The sequence below is a fragment of the Ochotona princeps genome, chromosome 18 (assembly GCF_030435755.1).
Source record: "Ochotona princeps isolate mOchPri1 chromosome 18, mOchPri1.hap1, whole genome shotgun sequence".
NCBI classification, from domain to species: Eukaryota; Metazoa; Chordata; class Mammalia; order Lagomorpha; family Ochotonidae; genus Ochotona; species Ochotona princeps.
Window position 1 is genome coordinate 19,281,446 of NC_080849.1, and position 17,074 is coordinate 19,298,519.

General features: G+C 48.8%; 1 protein-coding gene across 1 annotated transcript in view; it reads left to right on the plus strand.

Moving 5' to 3' along the window:
• The first annotated feature begins 1,012 nt into the window (after nucleotides 1-1,012).
• The window catches only part of MYO5B (myosin VB), a 145,342-nt gene continuing 129,280 nt past the window's right edge, over nucleotides 1,013-17,074 (plus strand). Inside the window, exons 1-2 of the mRNA XM_058676849.1 lie at nucleotides 1,013-1,107; nucleotides 12,669-12,779. Coding sequence (XP_058532832.1) covers nucleotides 1,042-1,107; nucleotides 12,669-12,779 — 177 coding nt within the window. The 5' untranslated portion in view covers nucleotides 1,013-1,041. The remainder of the gene's footprint in view (nucleotides 1,108-12,668; nucleotides 12,780-17,074) is intronic.

Genomic DNA, 17,074 nt, shown 5'->3' on the forward strand with positions numbered 1-17,074 from the left:
CAGCTCCCTGCTTGTGGCCTGGGAAAGCAGTCGAGGACAGCCCAAAGCTTTGGGACCCTGCACCCGCGTGGGAGACCTGGAAGAGGTTCCAGGTTCCCGGCTTCGGATCAGCGCGTATCGGCCTGTTGCGGCTCACTTGGGGAGTGAAACATCGGATGGAAGATCTTCCTCTCTGTCTATCCTTCTCTCTGTATATTCAGCTTTCCAATAATAATAAATCTTAAAAAAAAAAAGGGTTAGGGCTTGGCAGTGTGGCCTAGTGGCTAAGGTCCTTGCCTTGATCCCATATGGTCGCTGGTTCTAATCCCGGCAGCTCCACTTCCTCTCTGTCTCTCCTCCTCTCAGTATATCTGACTTTGTAATAAAAATAAAATAAATCTTTAAAAAAAAAAAAAGGGTTAATGGATGAGAGCCATATATGTTCAAGACCGGAAAGTGCGATGTGCAAGTGGTATGATGACCACTGTAGTACTGGTGGTGGTGGTGGTGGTGGTGATGGTGATGGAATTTCCAGTAATACAAGGGTCAATATGCAAATAAGCTGAATATGCATAAAATCTGTCAGTGCCCTAAGCGAAGCTCGGATAGAGTGCTAAAGAACATGAGAGTTTGTATTGATCTGGGTGTTGTAGGGGAAAAGATAGCATTTGAATCAGTAAATACTTATTGATTAATCAAAGCTGTTTGGGATGGGCTGCCACATACTAAACATTTCTTGATAAGCTTCCAGTATGTTTGAATGACAAGGGGGCAAGTGGCTGCAGTGTGTGTGTGCACCATGGAGCGGTGGTGTGGGGGGCATTCTTTTTTACACCAGTGACCCAAGCCTGTCCAGGTATGTACCTGTTGATGAGTACTTTGAAATGCTTGGCCTCACTGAAGCGTGTTTACCAGATGGAATGTCCTGGGGACTGAGTGCTGCTATGCTTGTTTCCATGGAGAACATGAACTCAGGGTTCCAGACTTAGAATTTGGAACACAGCTTATTTACATCTCGAGTGAGGCAGCCCAGGGAGGTGTTGCAGTGGAAGTGGTGCTGGCATGAGGCTCTCTGGATGGGTTCCAGGGTTGTTGGCTCCCCCAACACTGCCACATCACGCACAGCAGGTCAGTTGTGAGAAGACTGCAACATGGAAAAAAGGTGGAGACCTCCATGGGCTTTGCTCTTTAAAACAAAATACTGCATTTTAAAAACCTGCATTTCTGTTTTTCATTTATTATTACTATTTTTTTTTAAATTTTAGATGTTTACATAGTTGCTCAGGGTGGGAAAGATTCAGGGCTAGGGAAAAGTGGCTATGATCATTGTTTCAAAACTTGGTTTCTTCTTCCCATTTCTGGGGGGAGGGAAAACTTTGATTTCAGGAAATAGTCAAGAAGATGAAAAGCAGTAGGTGGGCAGTAGCAGAGAGAATGGCAGCGGAAAAGCCACAGTTGGGGTCAATAGTGGTGATGACATCAAGGGTTAGTGTCCAAGTTTGAGCACATGAATGTTGCCTGCTGAGTGCAGGGTGGAGGTGTGAGGGTTGTGATGAGTTTGTGCTAGTTACGGTGAGCAAGGGATTATTCTTGGGAGGAGGTACACGTTGGTCTGATGTGGACATCCTCTGTTAATTTTCCTCAGAAGGAAAAGTTGGAGGTTTGCTGTTGTCTATTCACTGCTTCAATTGAAGAACTCCTATAAATGGATATTCAGGAAATGATTTTTTTTATAAGATGCTACAAAAGGAAACTGATTTGGCTTGCAGAAGGTTAGTTTGCTAGTTGACTGACTAGGAAAGATTGCATCCTTGATAAATTCTTCCCTTGAATCTTGCTCCCTGGGCCAGAAGCCTTGGGGATCAGTTACGGAGGCTGCACCTGGCTCTAGTCTATGCCTTCTGTTGGGTCAAAGGTGTATACAACGCAGGACGTTTATAGTGCAGATGGACAGAGAAGATGGATATGCAAAACAGTGCCTGGGAAAGACAGCATGAAATGAATGGTGTGCTGTAAATCATTTCTGGGCAATGGGGTATCTAAATTATACATGTAGGAAGGCATACATTGTGAATGGCAGGGTACTGAAGTGCAGAATTCCATGCAGCTGGTGAACATCAGAAAGTTCCACAAGAACAAGCCTGAGCTGGTCCTCGAAGGAGGGTGAGGCTGTGGGATGTGTGAGCATGTCTGCAACATGTAGATCTTTTAAAGTACCATCGTTGTAGCAGTTTTATTGCTGGTTAGCTAACCAGGAGTTACCCCACAGAGGAGTGCAAGTTTTGTTCTTAAGATATTTTTTAAAGGTTTATTTCTATTGCAAAGTCAGATATACAGAGAGGAAAGACAGAGACCTTCCGTCTAATGATTCACTCCCCAAGTGACCACAACAGCCCGAGCTGCACTGATCCAAAGCCAGGAGCCAGGAGCTTCTTCCAGGTCTCCCCTGCAGGTGCAAGGTCCCAAGGTTCTGGGTCATCCTTGACTGCCTTCCCAGGCTACAAGCAGGGAGCTGGATGGGAAGCGGGGCTGCCGTGACCAGAACTGGCACCCATATGGGATCCCAGCACGTGCAACGCGAGGACTCCAGTTATTAGGCTACTGCACGGGGCTCTGTTCTAAAGATTTTAAAGTCACCTGAAAAACACTCGACCCCTGATTTTATCCACACTGTGCCCTGTTCCTAAGCTGTGTCTGTTGGCTATAACTGGAGTCTGCCTCACTTGCTTTTTTGGGAGTATGGCAGCTGTTTCCACAGATTTTTGCTGCATGAAATTTCCCACTGGATCTGGTCTGAGGTTGGGAACTTTAAGTAGCCTGCTATGCCCACAGCCTGGAGCCCTCTCTCCATCAGGCATTTGGAGTCCTATGTAAGATGCCTATAATCCTGGATTTTCCAGTTATTTTCCCTTTGGCCTGCCTTTATCAACCAACTCCACAGCCAGCCTGGAGCAGCCCCCCCCCCCCCCCCGAAGCTTCTGCTGCTGTGGATCATACCTAATGCCCATCTTCCGGGTCTGCCCGTCACCCTCTGTGTGTTCATATCCTGTATATACTTATAAGGTTTGCCCACAGGCCACTGCTTCCAAGAAACCCTGTCTTAATTTTCAGCTAAAAGACACTGCTGGGGCTGGTGCAGTGGTATAACAAGCTAAGCCTCTGCCTGTGGTGCCTGTGGACCCCAATATGGGTGCCAGTTCAAGTCCCTGCTGCTCCACTTTTGACCCAGTTCCCTGCTTATGGCCTGGGAAAGCAGTGGAGGATGGCTCAAGGCTGTGGGCTCACTACACCCACATGGGAGAAGCTGCTGGCCTTAGACTGGCCCAGCTCTGGTCGTTTGTGACCACTTGGGAAGTGAAGCAGCATGTGTCAGACCTTTCTGTCTCTCCTAACTCCATTTCAAATAAAAATACACTATGTGCACTTGAGCGCATTTAAAAAAACCTCCTCCACTCCTGTGTTTCTGGGGTGCATGTGGCCCCGCTACTCTTGTCCTCCCTTTCTCTTCTCCCTTGTGTTCTTGGCTTACTCTGGGAATTTCTCTTCCACAAGATCTTTTGCCTCAGGTGTTGTTGCACCTGACATTGCCTGTGATTTGCACACAGGGGACCTCACAGCCCCAACCGGTGGATGCCCCTGACCTCACAGCTCAGCTTTGCCATCCTACCCTGTGAACACCTGGGCCTCTCCTGTTCCTGCTTTGGCCTGTGTGTCTGTTGGTCCTTGCTGGTGTCTGCCTAGGTGACAGCACATGTTGGTAAGTGAGGTGTTCCCCATAGTGTTCTACATAAACATCTTGGAGATGTCAGTTTATCCAGAGCAGGCAGGGCCGCTGGGGGATTGGAGTGGCGGGGACGGGCAGGTAGGTAGTCATGAAAGATGCTTTGAATATGGCAGCATCCAGCATGGCTGTCTGAAGAAAGGCTCTCTCAGAAGGGTGGGAGATCGCTGAAGTGGGAGGTGTCCCAGACTGCTGTGGCACAGCAGTGTAGCGTGCACACGAGGCTGGTGGCAGGGTGGTTAGGTTGCTTCTCCCTGCGCCCCGTCAGACCAAAAGTTGCAGGTGTGCTTCTTTAGAGTGGATCATTTTTATTGTTGCTATCTTGCCGGTCAGTCTGACTTGGTGTTGGCACAGTTTGTCTATTGTCTTAAACCAACCCAATGTTCAGTGGCACTAAATGGTTGGTTTTTGCTGATGTTTCTGTGAGTTGCCTGTTACCTGTGCTGCTTTGGCTGGCTGATCATGTCTTCTGGATTCAGCCTCCACCTGTTGGCATAAGATCCATAGGCTCATGGCTTAAGGCACGACTCCTTGCTTGAGCTCTGAACATGAATAGTCATCTGATGGCTGACATAGGCTGTGGGGCTTCTGCAGCCTTGGCCTTGCCATCATAAGGGAACTTTGGATCTTTGCTCCTGAATGTAGGGATTGTTTAATTTTTCCCCTTCAGTACTACTCAGTATATGGCACCCACAGTGGATTCTGAGAACTTCAGGAATGAACACTTGTTGTGCGCGGGTGGGGGGTGTGGATAAATAGTAACCCTTGCCTCTAACCACCACTGTGCCATGGGGTATTGACCCAAAGGCTACATGTCTCAGCAAGAATGAATGATGGATAAGTGGAAAGAATAAATAATTAAAAATACAGCATTTATTGGAAGCATACAACCAAGCTGTGTTTTTGTGGTTACACATGTGTATAGTCATGGTGCACAGGTGTGCGTGGGAATCGCTCCACTCTGGACATAATGACTCTTTTGGGATAAAGGTAAGGCATTGGAGTGGAAGAAGAAACTCTTGGCTGTGACTTCAGACTTATTTCTTAAAAATGTACAACTTGCAGGACCAGGCTGTAAAATATGCTAAAGTTGAGCACTGGAGTATTCTACATCTTCCAAACCTAAACATGTCTGTTTTGTCTTAATATTTGTTAAAAGAAGGCACTGCTGTATAAGAGGTCAGCAGAAGCAAGTGGAGTGTGTTTTTGGAAGTGAATTGATGAGGTCCACCTGTGACAGAGTGAAACCCTGGTGGAAGGCTGCTGCCTACTGGCCTTTCCAGTGGCCTCTACCATTTCATTGTGCTGAGCCCTGGGATGCCTTCTAAAACCCAGCATTTTCCAGCCACATTGGCAGTGACAGCCTCTACTGTGCAGTGGTCCATTTGCATTCCAGGCACAGGATTAAGCCAGCACTTAATTAATTGGTTTATTTGAAAGGTAGAGAGACATAGATCTCTTATGTACCCCAGATGTTTATAAGAGCTGATGTTGGGCCAGACTGAACCCAGGAGTTAGGAACTGAATCCAGATTTCCCACATGTCGGAGACAGGGACCCAACTTCTTGAGCCATCATGTGCTGCCTCCCAGGCTGCCCGTTAGCAGGAAGCTGGAATCAGCAGAACTGAGACTGGAACCCAGACACTCTGCTAAGGAATATGGGTTGTTCTAAGCAGCATCTTAACCAGTGCACCAAACACCTGTCTCAGCAAGCCAGGGTTTACGGTCTGTGATGTAAGTGGTTGGATGTTTCTTTAAGGATAATTTGTTTGAGTATGTGTAGTAATACTTTTGGGCTTGTCACAGAATTATGTGATGGGTCACCACAGCATGACCACAGGAGGGACTAACGAGGGAGGCCAAGAACTGAGAAGCCCTGATTAGTGTGTCCACAGATCACGTCTTTGGTGCCCATGCGTCTGTCCTCACCCCTGCCATGTTGGTGTTTAAATACTTGTTTGAATTAATAGAGCCTAGGATGTTTTATTAAAGCTACATTGTTAATCAGGGTATGGGGTGAGACCTTATTCCTATATGCCAAGAGTAAAATATGGTGTAAATAGTTTGGAAAGTTACAACAAAGCACTCAAAAGAAAGAACCTGTCCAAAAGGACTCAGAACAGGTTTCCTGGGACAGACTGGGGAGGTTCCTTTCTTAGAGGATCTTGAAGTTCTAATGGAGACCCTTGTGTGTCCGGCCTTCACTTGCGAAGGGGCAGGTGGCCACAGCCCTTTGACTTGTGTGCAGGTGACAAGATGGCCCTCTGCCTCTCCGCTCCTGCTGGGGCACTGTTGACATTACTGTTGGCTCAAAAGTTGTGGCTTCCCTAGACATCGCTAGTGTCTGCCACCCCCAGGAGTTGAAGCATTCCCAGGGGAGTGGCTGGAGAAGGTAGTTGTACTTTTTCTCATCCCCTCCAGGGCCTGCTGTGTTAACTGTTGGAGTGGTTACAGTGTCAGCAACTGCAATAAGACATATAGCTGCTCAGCTACACAGTTAACACAGGGCTCTGTGTGATGGCCCTTCCCTGTGGGCTGTAACTGCCCTGAAACATGCTTGACTATTACATGATCTTTGAACACTTTTATGAGGGGGTGACTTCACCACCTCACTTAGTTTCAACTAGTTTAATTGTCCCAATTATGTCATTTTGAGAAGGCAGTGAATGTGTGGTGTCCCTTGAAGAAGTAGCTGGGTAAAGTATTCTTAAACTAAGGGTAGGGCTGTATATTAGCTAGTCATTGCTGCAGGTATTGCAAATGGAGGTTTATGTAAAGTGCTACAGAATAGAGAGTGTGAGTTCTGGGCTGGTTATGCTTGTGATTTCCTGTATGCCAATAGGGACAGGGTTACTTAACAGGGAATAAATGTACATTCACATTCGAGTGTGGGCCACCCCCCACATAGAAATTTTCATTAGGAGTGGGCCATAGGACTGCCTGGGAAAGAAAATGAGAGGTGCCTGTAAGCATCGTCCATGGTGAAGAGAGCCCCAAGTTACATTTAAGTTATTAGCGCGTTGGGAGCAGACTAATCCGAAGAAATTATTAAAGCAGAGAAAGCAAGATCGGCAGGAGAACTGTTGATACTGGGCATTATGTTTATGCAAGACCTTGGTGCGTGTGTGTGTGTGTGTGTATGTATGTGGTCCTGAGTTGACTAGTGCTTGGAAATGAATTGAAGGTCGGCTTTGGGGGACAGGGGTTCCCAGTGCTGTGGGTTTACAGGAACCTCTAGGGGGAAGGGAGAGGGCCTGGAAATGACTCATCACCAATAGTGTGACCAGCCCAGGTTGACGTGCTGCAGCTACCTTACAGTCCCTAAGCCATGGGGTTTGCAGAGCACCCCACCATGCTTAGAGGGTGCGACACCCAGACCCTCTGCTGCACCTGGCCCCATGTACCTTTTCTCATTGGCTGTTCCTGATTTATCTTCCTGATCATAAACCAACATTAGTGATGTGCTTCCCTAAGATCTCAACAGTTTGTTCAAGGAAACGATCAAAACCTCAGGAAGAGACTGGTGGACACTTCTGGGTTCAGCTGGCCTATTGGCAGCACAGGGAGGCACTTGAGATTGCAGCTGGCATTACAAGGGAGCCTGTCTGGGGAGAAGGGGCCCCAACCTGGAAGAATCTGTGTTGATTTCCCAGAAGTAGCGGAGGAGAAGGGAGCTGGAGGTCACTAGCTGGTGTCTCAAGAACTGGTTGTTGGATGGAGGAAAGGCCCATGCATGTGGTGATGTGGGTTTCATGAGGAGGTTCGTTGCCTCATTTGGACTGGCTCGTTTCCCAGTGGTGCTGAGACAATAGCTTCATGGTTGTAGTTGGCACAGAATGAGCCAGTCACTTAATTGTCTCAGCTCTTCAGAGGGGCAGAAATTGTAAGTGGATGTCTGTGAATGAAATTGGAGTTGGTGTTGTGCAGGACAGGCCATTGGGGTAAATAGCCTTGAGGGCCCCCAGGGTGTCCTGTGTGGCAGTAGCGTGTTTCATGGTCTGTCTGCAGGTTTCACTTGAGGTACAGGAACCTGTGGGATTCTGCTCTGCTGGTTCACTTCTCAGATGGCCACAATAGCCAGAGCTGGGCTGGGCTTGGCATCAGCCCTAAAACAGAAGGTATTTCCTGCAGTTTACAAAAGAATGAAACTAAGTGTGGAAATGACCCGATGATGGAAGTCGGGGCAAACATCATGCACCTATGTGTTACCTTCCTCGCTCTCTTTGCTCTCACATTGGGAGCAACACTCTGAGGCAGGAGGGAGGAGATGCTGTTGACTCTGTCTGTTGAGCTTGGAAGGACTCATTGCTACTGGGTGCAGGATACAGATGTTGTCTGGGCCAGCAAACATGAAGATGGCTGTGGTACAAATGTTCTGGGTGTATGGGCTTAGTCTTTGCCTTCCCAACTCTTACTTTGCACAGGGATAGAATGTGACCCACTTCCTACTACAGACATGTTTAGGCAAGGTATTTGCCCACTTCCTACAATGTGGCGGTGCCTGGCCAGGTACCAACTTGCTTGGGAAGCTGCTGCTGCTGTGCTGGCGCTGGAATGAAGCTTTGTACCTCATGGGGATGAGGCTTTTCCTTCCATCCCTTCCATGGATCTCTTTCTTGCAATAAAAGCTTCAGGATAGACATGTTGACATCAAGCAGAAGATGTTGCTTAGGGTCTGCTTAAGGAGTGTTGGAGTGGGTTTGCCTAACCTCACTGAAGAACTGTGCATCTCCCCATTTCTCAAGTGCTGTTAGTTCCTAAGGAGATAGGCTTTTTGAGTATGTGAGTCCCTTTGGCGGCCTGGTGGGATTTTGGTCTCCAACCACTATGATTTTCAGTCTACCTTCCTAACATCTTGTACCAAGACTGGAGGCTCCAACCAAGGTTGGGGAGTAGCTTTGCTATCATTTTGCAGGTGGCAGTTGCTACGGTGGGTAATATCTGTGTGCTCTGTGCCACCTCCCTCCCTTCTATAGTTAGTTTCCTTGAAACCCATGGTTACTCTTTGCCAGTGAGTTTTATTGTTACTACTTTTCCTGACCTCAGGCTGGTGTTGCATGGTGAAGCTGGGTGGCAGCTGTGTTTTCTGAGGGATGGAAGCTGATAAACTGTCTTGTATCTTTCCTGGTGAGTTCTTGTTCAGGCACCTGGTGAGTGCTCGACACCTAAGTTTTCTGCTGTGTTAAAAGGACCTTCAGCTCACTCCCAGGCAGAGCCATGATTATAAGGACAGTGCAGAGGTTGGAGCACTTACTGCTTGCAGACATTATGGAAGGGTTCATACACGTAGCCCCTTGAACACAGGAGGAGTAGACAGGTCAGCCACCCAGCTAGGCTGAGTGGGATCCCCTTCTGTCCATCCCACTGAGCCCAGCTCAGAATGCTTTGCAGGGCTTGGTTGCAAGCTGACAGCTCAGTCTGTCTAGCAGGTAATGCTGAGAAACTACCTACTGGTATGGCTTAGTGCCTCAATGTAAATGGACATTTACAGGTGTGATGACCTTACCTGGATAAAACACATAGAAAAATTAAAAAATATTAAAAACACACAGCCCAGCTGGTGTGCTGTGAGACCTTCAGTATTTCTCTGGATAGGCGGGGCGAGGAGGACTTCAAGTTGAAGATCACATTCTTTCTGCTGTGTCTCCTGACCCAACTCCTGGCAACTTGGGCAGATTTAGTCCTCTGACCCTGTGATTTCTGCCCTATTTCACAAGAGTGAAAATCCTGCTTATCTTAGTTTTGAAGCTCCTTTGGGATGGCAGAAGGACTTAACAAGGCTTGTATTGGTGTAGGGCTCCGCAGGGAGCACTGAGGTTTTCAGATGTTTCTGCTCTTTTTCCCTGAGGGCCACCTTGGCTCAGTCTGACACAGTGATTTTCATTCTGATGACACATTCATCCCTGGGTAATTAAAATGCTCCCCAGCTCTTAGGTCCTACTCCTGGAGACTTAATGATTCAAATGTGGAACATGGATGTAAGGTTCTTTTTTTTAAGATTAATTTATTCATCTTCAGAGAGCTAGAGGCATACAGAGATACTTTCTGTCCACTGGTTCACAGATGGCAACAATAACCAGCACTGGACCAGGCTGAATCCTGGAGCGTTGTATGGGTCTCCCATATGAATGAGTGCAGGGACGTAAACACTTGTGCCATCTTCTGCTACTTTTCCCAGGATGTTAGGAGAGATCAGAAATGGAGCAACCATGACTCGAATCGACACCCCTATGGGATGCTCACATTGTAGGCAACAGCCTCGCCTGTTTTCCTGCAGCGCCAGCTCAGCCCTCCTCCCCAACCTCTCCCCTCCACCAAGAGAATTCTTACATTCTAGCCATCACAGAGAAACACTCTGTTTGGCTTTATAGCCAGATCTAGTTACTGACTTGAAGGCATAGCATGGCTGCCTGTGTATGAAGGACTTTCTAAAAGTTGGTAGAAAATGCGTGTAAGGTTTTAGTTCTATTTTCCATGAATTTTTTTTTAAAAAGGACTTACTTATTTATTTGAAAATCAGAGGTAGAGAGACAAATCATCCATTAATTGGTTTGCTTCTTAATTACGCACAACATCCAGGATGCGCCCTAGCAAAAGCCAGGAACATCTTTCAGATCTCTCATGTGGGTACAGGGGCACAAGTACTTGGGTGATCCCTGCTGAATGTAAGCAGAGCAGTTGGGACTTAAACTGCATCCCATATGGGCTGCCAATGTCGTAGGTTGTGGTTTAACTTGCCATGCCACAATGTTGGCCCCTCTGTAGCTTCTCGGTTCCCTTGCACTGGGACCTGCAGGACACCACAAGGGTGCCAGTGACTTGGAATGCACTGGCCTTGTTTCCTACCAGGGTCCTGTTCTCCTGGGAAAACCAGACACTGTGGGATGTTATTGTCATGCTCGTCATCACTGCCTAGCACTCGTGCACTGATCCCACTGGCTCTCAGGGGCTGTTTGGTGTACTTGATGAGGCAACTAGAGTTTTACCACCTTGTTCCAGTGAGGAAACCACAGCTCAGACTCCCCCGTCACTTGGGCAAGTCCAGAGGTGGTGGCTAGAATTCTCAGCAGAACCGCATGGCACCAGAGGCCGTGCACTGGCCTGTAGGGTGATTTGTATAAACAGATGCACTTCCATCTTAGCTAGGGCTTTTTGCGGAGAGTGCCTAGAGCTGGGTTGGTAGCCCCAGGCTGGAGTTTCATGTTCAAGTGCAGGCTCCTGGGGTGGGGTGGAGTGGAGGGAGTGCACAGGCCTCTGGACACATGAGCCAGGGGCAAAACACTTACTGTTTGGTCCATCTGGGCTGCTAACCTCCTTCAGTGGTTCTTTCACTTCACACTTACCTGGTATGCGCTGCAATAACCCCCACGCTGTGAGAGATGTGAGTAGTCCAGGGTGTTGCCTGGTATGGGAAGTCGGGCAGGCCCCCCAGCTGGGGTTGCATGCTATTGTCGCAGGCAGCTGTTCCCTCCAGCTGCAGGTGGCACTGGCATTGCTCCCATAGATGGATGATGTGAACTGGAGGTTGCAGAAAAACTCGATTTCGAATGCACTCATGTCTGACGTCGGCAGCTGCCTTCTCCAGGTGTCGCGTGGGCTTCTTGCTGGGAGAGTTTTCCCAAGCCACAAACTTTCCTTTGATAATTGGATCAGCATGACTGTTTCATTTGTTTGGATTTGATGGAATGAAGCATTGTTCAAACGGGATGCTTATGAATTAGCACTTAGGTAGTGTTAGAGTTGGTAAGTAGCCTAGAGATGATGGAAGTGTATGGGAGGCTGCAAGAGGGTTCTATGCAGGTGCTGTGCCATTTTATGGTCAGATCAGTGAGTCAGAAGAGGGGAAGGGTTGCTGGAACTGAGGCCCCACAGATAATGGGTGCCAACCACTGGGTCTTGGGTAGTGGGGGCTGGGCTCCTTGGTGGTGCTGATGTCCCTTCCTTGGAGGAACACAGAGCTGCAGTACTGCTGGGAGCCCACTGTGCCCCCCAGGGCTATGCCAGTGCTGGGAAGCTATACAATCAAACTTACCACCTTACGCATGCTTTCATTTGGCTTAGAGAAGAGATTTTTGTACATGGAAAGATAACTCTCCCAGACTAAGAATTATACGGAGACCGAGCAGGAAGTGAGGTCCCTGGTGCTGGCTTTGGTTTGGTCTGCTGCATGGAGCAATTCAGGTGGGATGGGGGAGCCCCAAGGCCTTGATGTTCCTGCTCAGCTGGGCTGCTGGGGTCCCAGTCCTCGCTGTCCTCTCCACTTGGTTTCTGTTGGAAATTCCCCTGTTGTTGTTGTGGTCATCTGTGGTATTGACCCATTTTGGCAACTTTGACACTGAGCAGAGGCTGAAGCCCTGGTAGGGTATAACTCAGGCTCACCAGGCCCTCTGCTGGAACTTTAATCTCATTGGTCTTTAATGTTCTCCTACGATCTGGAAGGTGCATTCTGTGGGTTACATATCTTTCTCTTGGTACTGGAAATCTTTGTGTCTTTTTTTTAAAGATGTATTTATTTATTGGAAAGGAAGATTTATAGAGAGAGAGAAAGATTTTCCATCTGCTGGTTCACTCCCCAAGTGGCCATAGTGACCAGAGCTGAGCTGATTCAAAGCTAGGAGCCAGGAGCTTCTTCCAGATCTCCCACACAAGGCTTTGGGCTGTCCTAGACTGCTTTCCCAGGCCACAAGCAGGGAGCTAGATGGGAAGTGGAACAGTTGGGACACAGCACTTTCAAGGCAAGGATTTAGGTACTGAGCCATAGCACTGGTCTGTGCTTTGTCTCTAGAAAGAGAGGAAGACGTGCAGATGGTTTTTAAAGCTGTGATAGGTTCTGCACAGGTGGCCACCCACACAGACACCCATAAGCAGCATTGTTTTGCATTTTAGCTTCGTTTTTCTGTCTTTCAGTACACGAGGGTGTGGATCCCTGACCCCGATGAAGTGTGGTGCTCAGCTGAGTTGACCAAGGACTACAAAGAGGGAGACAAGTGCCTCCAGCTCAGACTGGAAGATGAAACTGTAAGTGCTGGGCTGGGCACGTGGGAATGGGGGTGAGGAGGTGGAGCAGCGTGTCGCGCTCAGGTGTGTGACAGGCAGGATTTGCCAGTACACAGTAGGTTTGTGATTTTCCTGAGCCTGGGTTCATTTTGCTGCTGCTGTTGATATATTGGAAAGCACTAGGCCAAGAAACTGCGCTACGGATGTCACGTAAACAGTAAGTACTACAGTTAGCTAACCCTAGTACTAACAAGTTGGTGCTGTATCCTTTCGGGTTAGCCACAGAGTGGTCCTCGGTGGCTAAAACCAGAATCTTCTGTGGAGTTTACAGCATCAGTAGATGCTGGGGAAGAACTCCCACAGGAGACCAGGGATGGGGCGTGGGTGCTGGAGCCAGCCTACCCATGGTAGGATCCTGCCACAGCCATCAGGGAATTGTGGCCTTGGACAACTCTTTGGCAGTTCTTTCTGTGCCGTTCTGTTTCCTACCTAAAATGAGGGATGATCCCTTGGGTTGTTATTTTTAGAGTAAAGTGGGCTAATGTGTGATGTGTAGAATCACGCCTGGCATGTGGCTTCTGTAGACACCTTAGCATCTTTTCACCCATTGACCTTCAGGTTGTTGGCCTCCACAGGAAGACAAGGCAGTAATTGTGCCATCCTGTTTTTCCTTAAGGGTCAATTTAGTTTCCATTTCCATGAGCCTCTTGTTACTTCCACACCTGTGAGGTGCCCGGCACACACCTTTGAACCTTGGTTGTATGCCCTGTGTTGGGTTTTCAAGTAGCTGATGAGCTTATGTGCCCTGCCATCTTGGGGAGCTGAGCATTGGAGGGGGCAGTGGGTACCACACAGACGCGAGACAGGTGTCATGACAAACTACAGGGGGGAGGAAGCAAGTCCCTGAAGTCACAAAGGGGACACCAGTGTCCCCCTGGGGAGGCATGTCCATTAAGGCCAGGCTTCTTCAGAAGAGTGCTGTGGGTAGGCAAACACCAGGCATTGAAACTGCTTGGTGCAGAGTCCCTGACGGGAGGGTGTACGAGGCAGAAGCTGTGTGCACCAATGACCGGAGATGATGCTGTGTCCCCTGTGAGTATATTCAAGGGATGGGAAGGAGGACAGTGTACCTGGGAAGCTGGTGGTCCTGGGCAGAGAATGCTGCCAGGGAATGGAAGCAGGGCTTACAAAGGGGGAGGCTGGAGGAGAATGGGGCTTGAAATAGAGTGGTGGGGAAGCCTCGAGATTTGGCAGTGGTCTGCAGAGAAGGTATTACTTGCTCGGAGTGATAGCCTCTTGTGCAAGTCTGGCAGTACAGGTTGGTGCTGTATCCTTTAGCTTTCAGTCATTGCCTCTTAGTGTTTTTCATTCTTCGAAGCCTCTTGACCTAGTCTTTCCTAGTGGGTGGTAAGTGATTAACTCATTGGTTCTACCTCCTCCTGCCACCAACCTCAAGCATGTCACTTGATGAGCTGGTGGGTAGGACAGGGAGTTTGTGACAAGGCGCCCACACATCTTCCCCTTGTTGGTGGGCAGGCTCTGGGTTTTGCGGTGAGAAACACAACTCCTAACAGATGGAGTCTGTTTACCTTGTTGAATAACTGCCTGCCCCGCGCCCTACACAAAATGAAATTAGCCCACCCACTTGCACAGGGCCTCTTTCACACCAGCCAGATTTAGTTTCAGTTGATCTTTTCAAGTAAGCGCGTGTGCTGCAAAAGTTGTATGGAGGTAGTAAAGGATGCACTGCTGGGTTGCTAAAGCAGATGCCTGCCTGCTTGCGTGGTAGGGAAGTCGGCCCTGCGTGACTAAGCATGGCAGCTGCCCAGGGCTCATCTCCTCCATCCCCTGCTCTTTTCGGCAGCCAGCCTGGCCTCTGAGGGAAAGCCTGAGGCTGGACGCCAGCAGCTTTCCAGAAATAATGGGCTCTTAGCAGTTGCCTCAGCCTAGGCTGCTCCTGACCAATGACTTGTCCACTGCTGGCTTTGAGCTGTCATTAGGGAGGGCATGGTGCCTCCGGGGCAGGAGCAGCGTGGCTGCATTTGGTGTGTGTGAACAGCCTCTGGTGGGGTTGAAGCCAGCCTTGCTGTGCCAGCACCTGCCGCCACCCTTTGCCCTGATGGGTTTTGCTGCAGCAAAGGCTTGGAGCCAACGTCCCTGCTGTACAGATGGATGCTCTTTGCCCAGCTGTGGCAGACCTGACCTGTTCAAAGTGCTCAGCTTCTCACTGTTCCACTGAGATATTTTCTTCCCGTGCTTTTGCTCATGTATTATTACATAGGCAGAATTTGTGTAAATATAAAATATATTATGTAAACAATTGAGAAAAAATTGTGTTTGAGAGGCAGAGAGAAAAAAACCATGGAGAGACCTCCCACCTGCTGGTTCATGCTTCAAATGCCCAGGAGCTGAGAACCCCACCCAAATCTCAACTGAGTGGATGGGAAGGCACTCAACCACTAGAGCCCTCACCTGCAGCCTCCTGGGTGTGAACTTAGCAGGAAGCTGGGATCAGGAGCAGAGTTGGAAGTGGAACCCACAGCTTGAATCAAGGCACTCTCATGTGACATGCAGGTCACATGGCTGTTTAATGACTGTGCCTGAGACCTGGCCTGGAGCGAATGACTTGTAAGTACACAATTCAGTAGCACTGAATTTCATGTAACCATGACCACCATCCATCTCCAGGGCCCTTTTTGTCCTACAGTACTGACCCTGTCCCCACTGACTACCCCGCCTCCCTGCCTGGTAACCACTGCTCTACTTCCTGTTTCAATTTTAGTATATGTGCTGCTGAAGTGAGCACTCTACTACCTGTTTCACAGAGAATCTGCTCTGGGGCCTTGTGCATGCAGGTGGACTCTTCAGTACTTATCCCTTTGTGTCTTATGTATTTCACCCTGTAATGATGTAAGGTTTTTGTCTTTTTTTTTTTTTTTTTTAGAGGGAGCAAGAGAGATATTTCATCTTATGCTTCAAATCGTTCTCTCCCCAAGTGGCTGTGATGGTTGGAGCTGAGCGAAGCTGAACTTGTCTGGATCTCCCATATAGGTGTCAGGGGCAAAAGTGCTTGGGCCACCTGCTGCTGCCTTCCCAGAGGCTTTCGTGGGGAGCTGGATGGAGAATAGAGCAGCTGGGACTTGAGCCTGTTACAGGCCCTGTCTTCACCAGCTGCACCATCATGGCAGGCCCTAAAGTGTTTTTTGCTGAAGTGACCAGCGGATGGTAAACCTCTTGCAGGAAAGGACAGTGTCCAGTGTCTTTGGTCATTCCCCCCCCCCGTCCCCGCCACCCCCTGCGCCACAGGATGACTATGAACTTTCTAAATGCACCAGCACAGTGCTCTGCTCTTAAGCTGGACTGGGTGTTTCTGTGACGCAAATAATGGCGACAGGTATAGCTCCAGGGAAGCTTGCCTATGCTGGTCCAACCCTCTAGCTCCTGACCCCACCTCCCTTTCAGTCTGCTCACCTCCTGCCCTCTAGTGGCAGGGAAAACTTCCCATTTCCCTGGCTGTGTTTTTACTTAAAGCTTGATTTGAAAGGTAGAGTGGCAGGCAGAGAGATTTTCTATTGACTGGTTCACTCCCTAAGTGACTATTACAACCAGGATGGGCCAGGATGAAGCCAGGAGCCTAGAATTCCATCCAAATCTGCTGTATGGATGGTAGGGAGCCAACACTCGGCCATCCTCCTCTGTTTTCCTAGGTGCATTGGCAGGGAGCTGCGTCAGAGGAAGAGCAGCCAGGGCACAAACTGGCTCAACACCAGCTCTCCTGGCTGTGCCTTGAAATTCTGTTTGCCCAATGAATTTGTGTCTAGCATTTAGGTGCCTCCTGGGTGGTGAGTACTGGCTGAACACAAAGATGTGGCTTTGAGAGAGGAAGACAGAGAACATGTGAACTTTACCAAAACCATGTGTGCCACTTGTGCCCCGCTGTTTTTGCGGGGGTGGGGGTAGGGCAAGACAGCATCAGTCTCCATCTGGGCAAATTCTTCAAAGTCTGTCTTTTTAGTTATTTAAGTAAACCTGAGTCTGAGGAGTTTTTGGAAATGGGAAGCAGTATTTGCGAGATGAAGATTGTGGCAACTTGACTGTTCAGTGCTGGGGTAAGACCAGTTGCTCTGCCTGGGGCACGTGGCACATACGCACAGGGCTAAGGTGCAGGATTCAGCATTGCAGCTTGGTCCTCATCTGTCCAGCACCTCGTGGTGGTTGCAAGGACCTTGTGAGCAGCTCTGGGATGGACAGTGACTCCCATGGCAGCATGAGGATCACATTGGTGCACTGAGGAGCCATCTGTTTTGAAAGTTCTG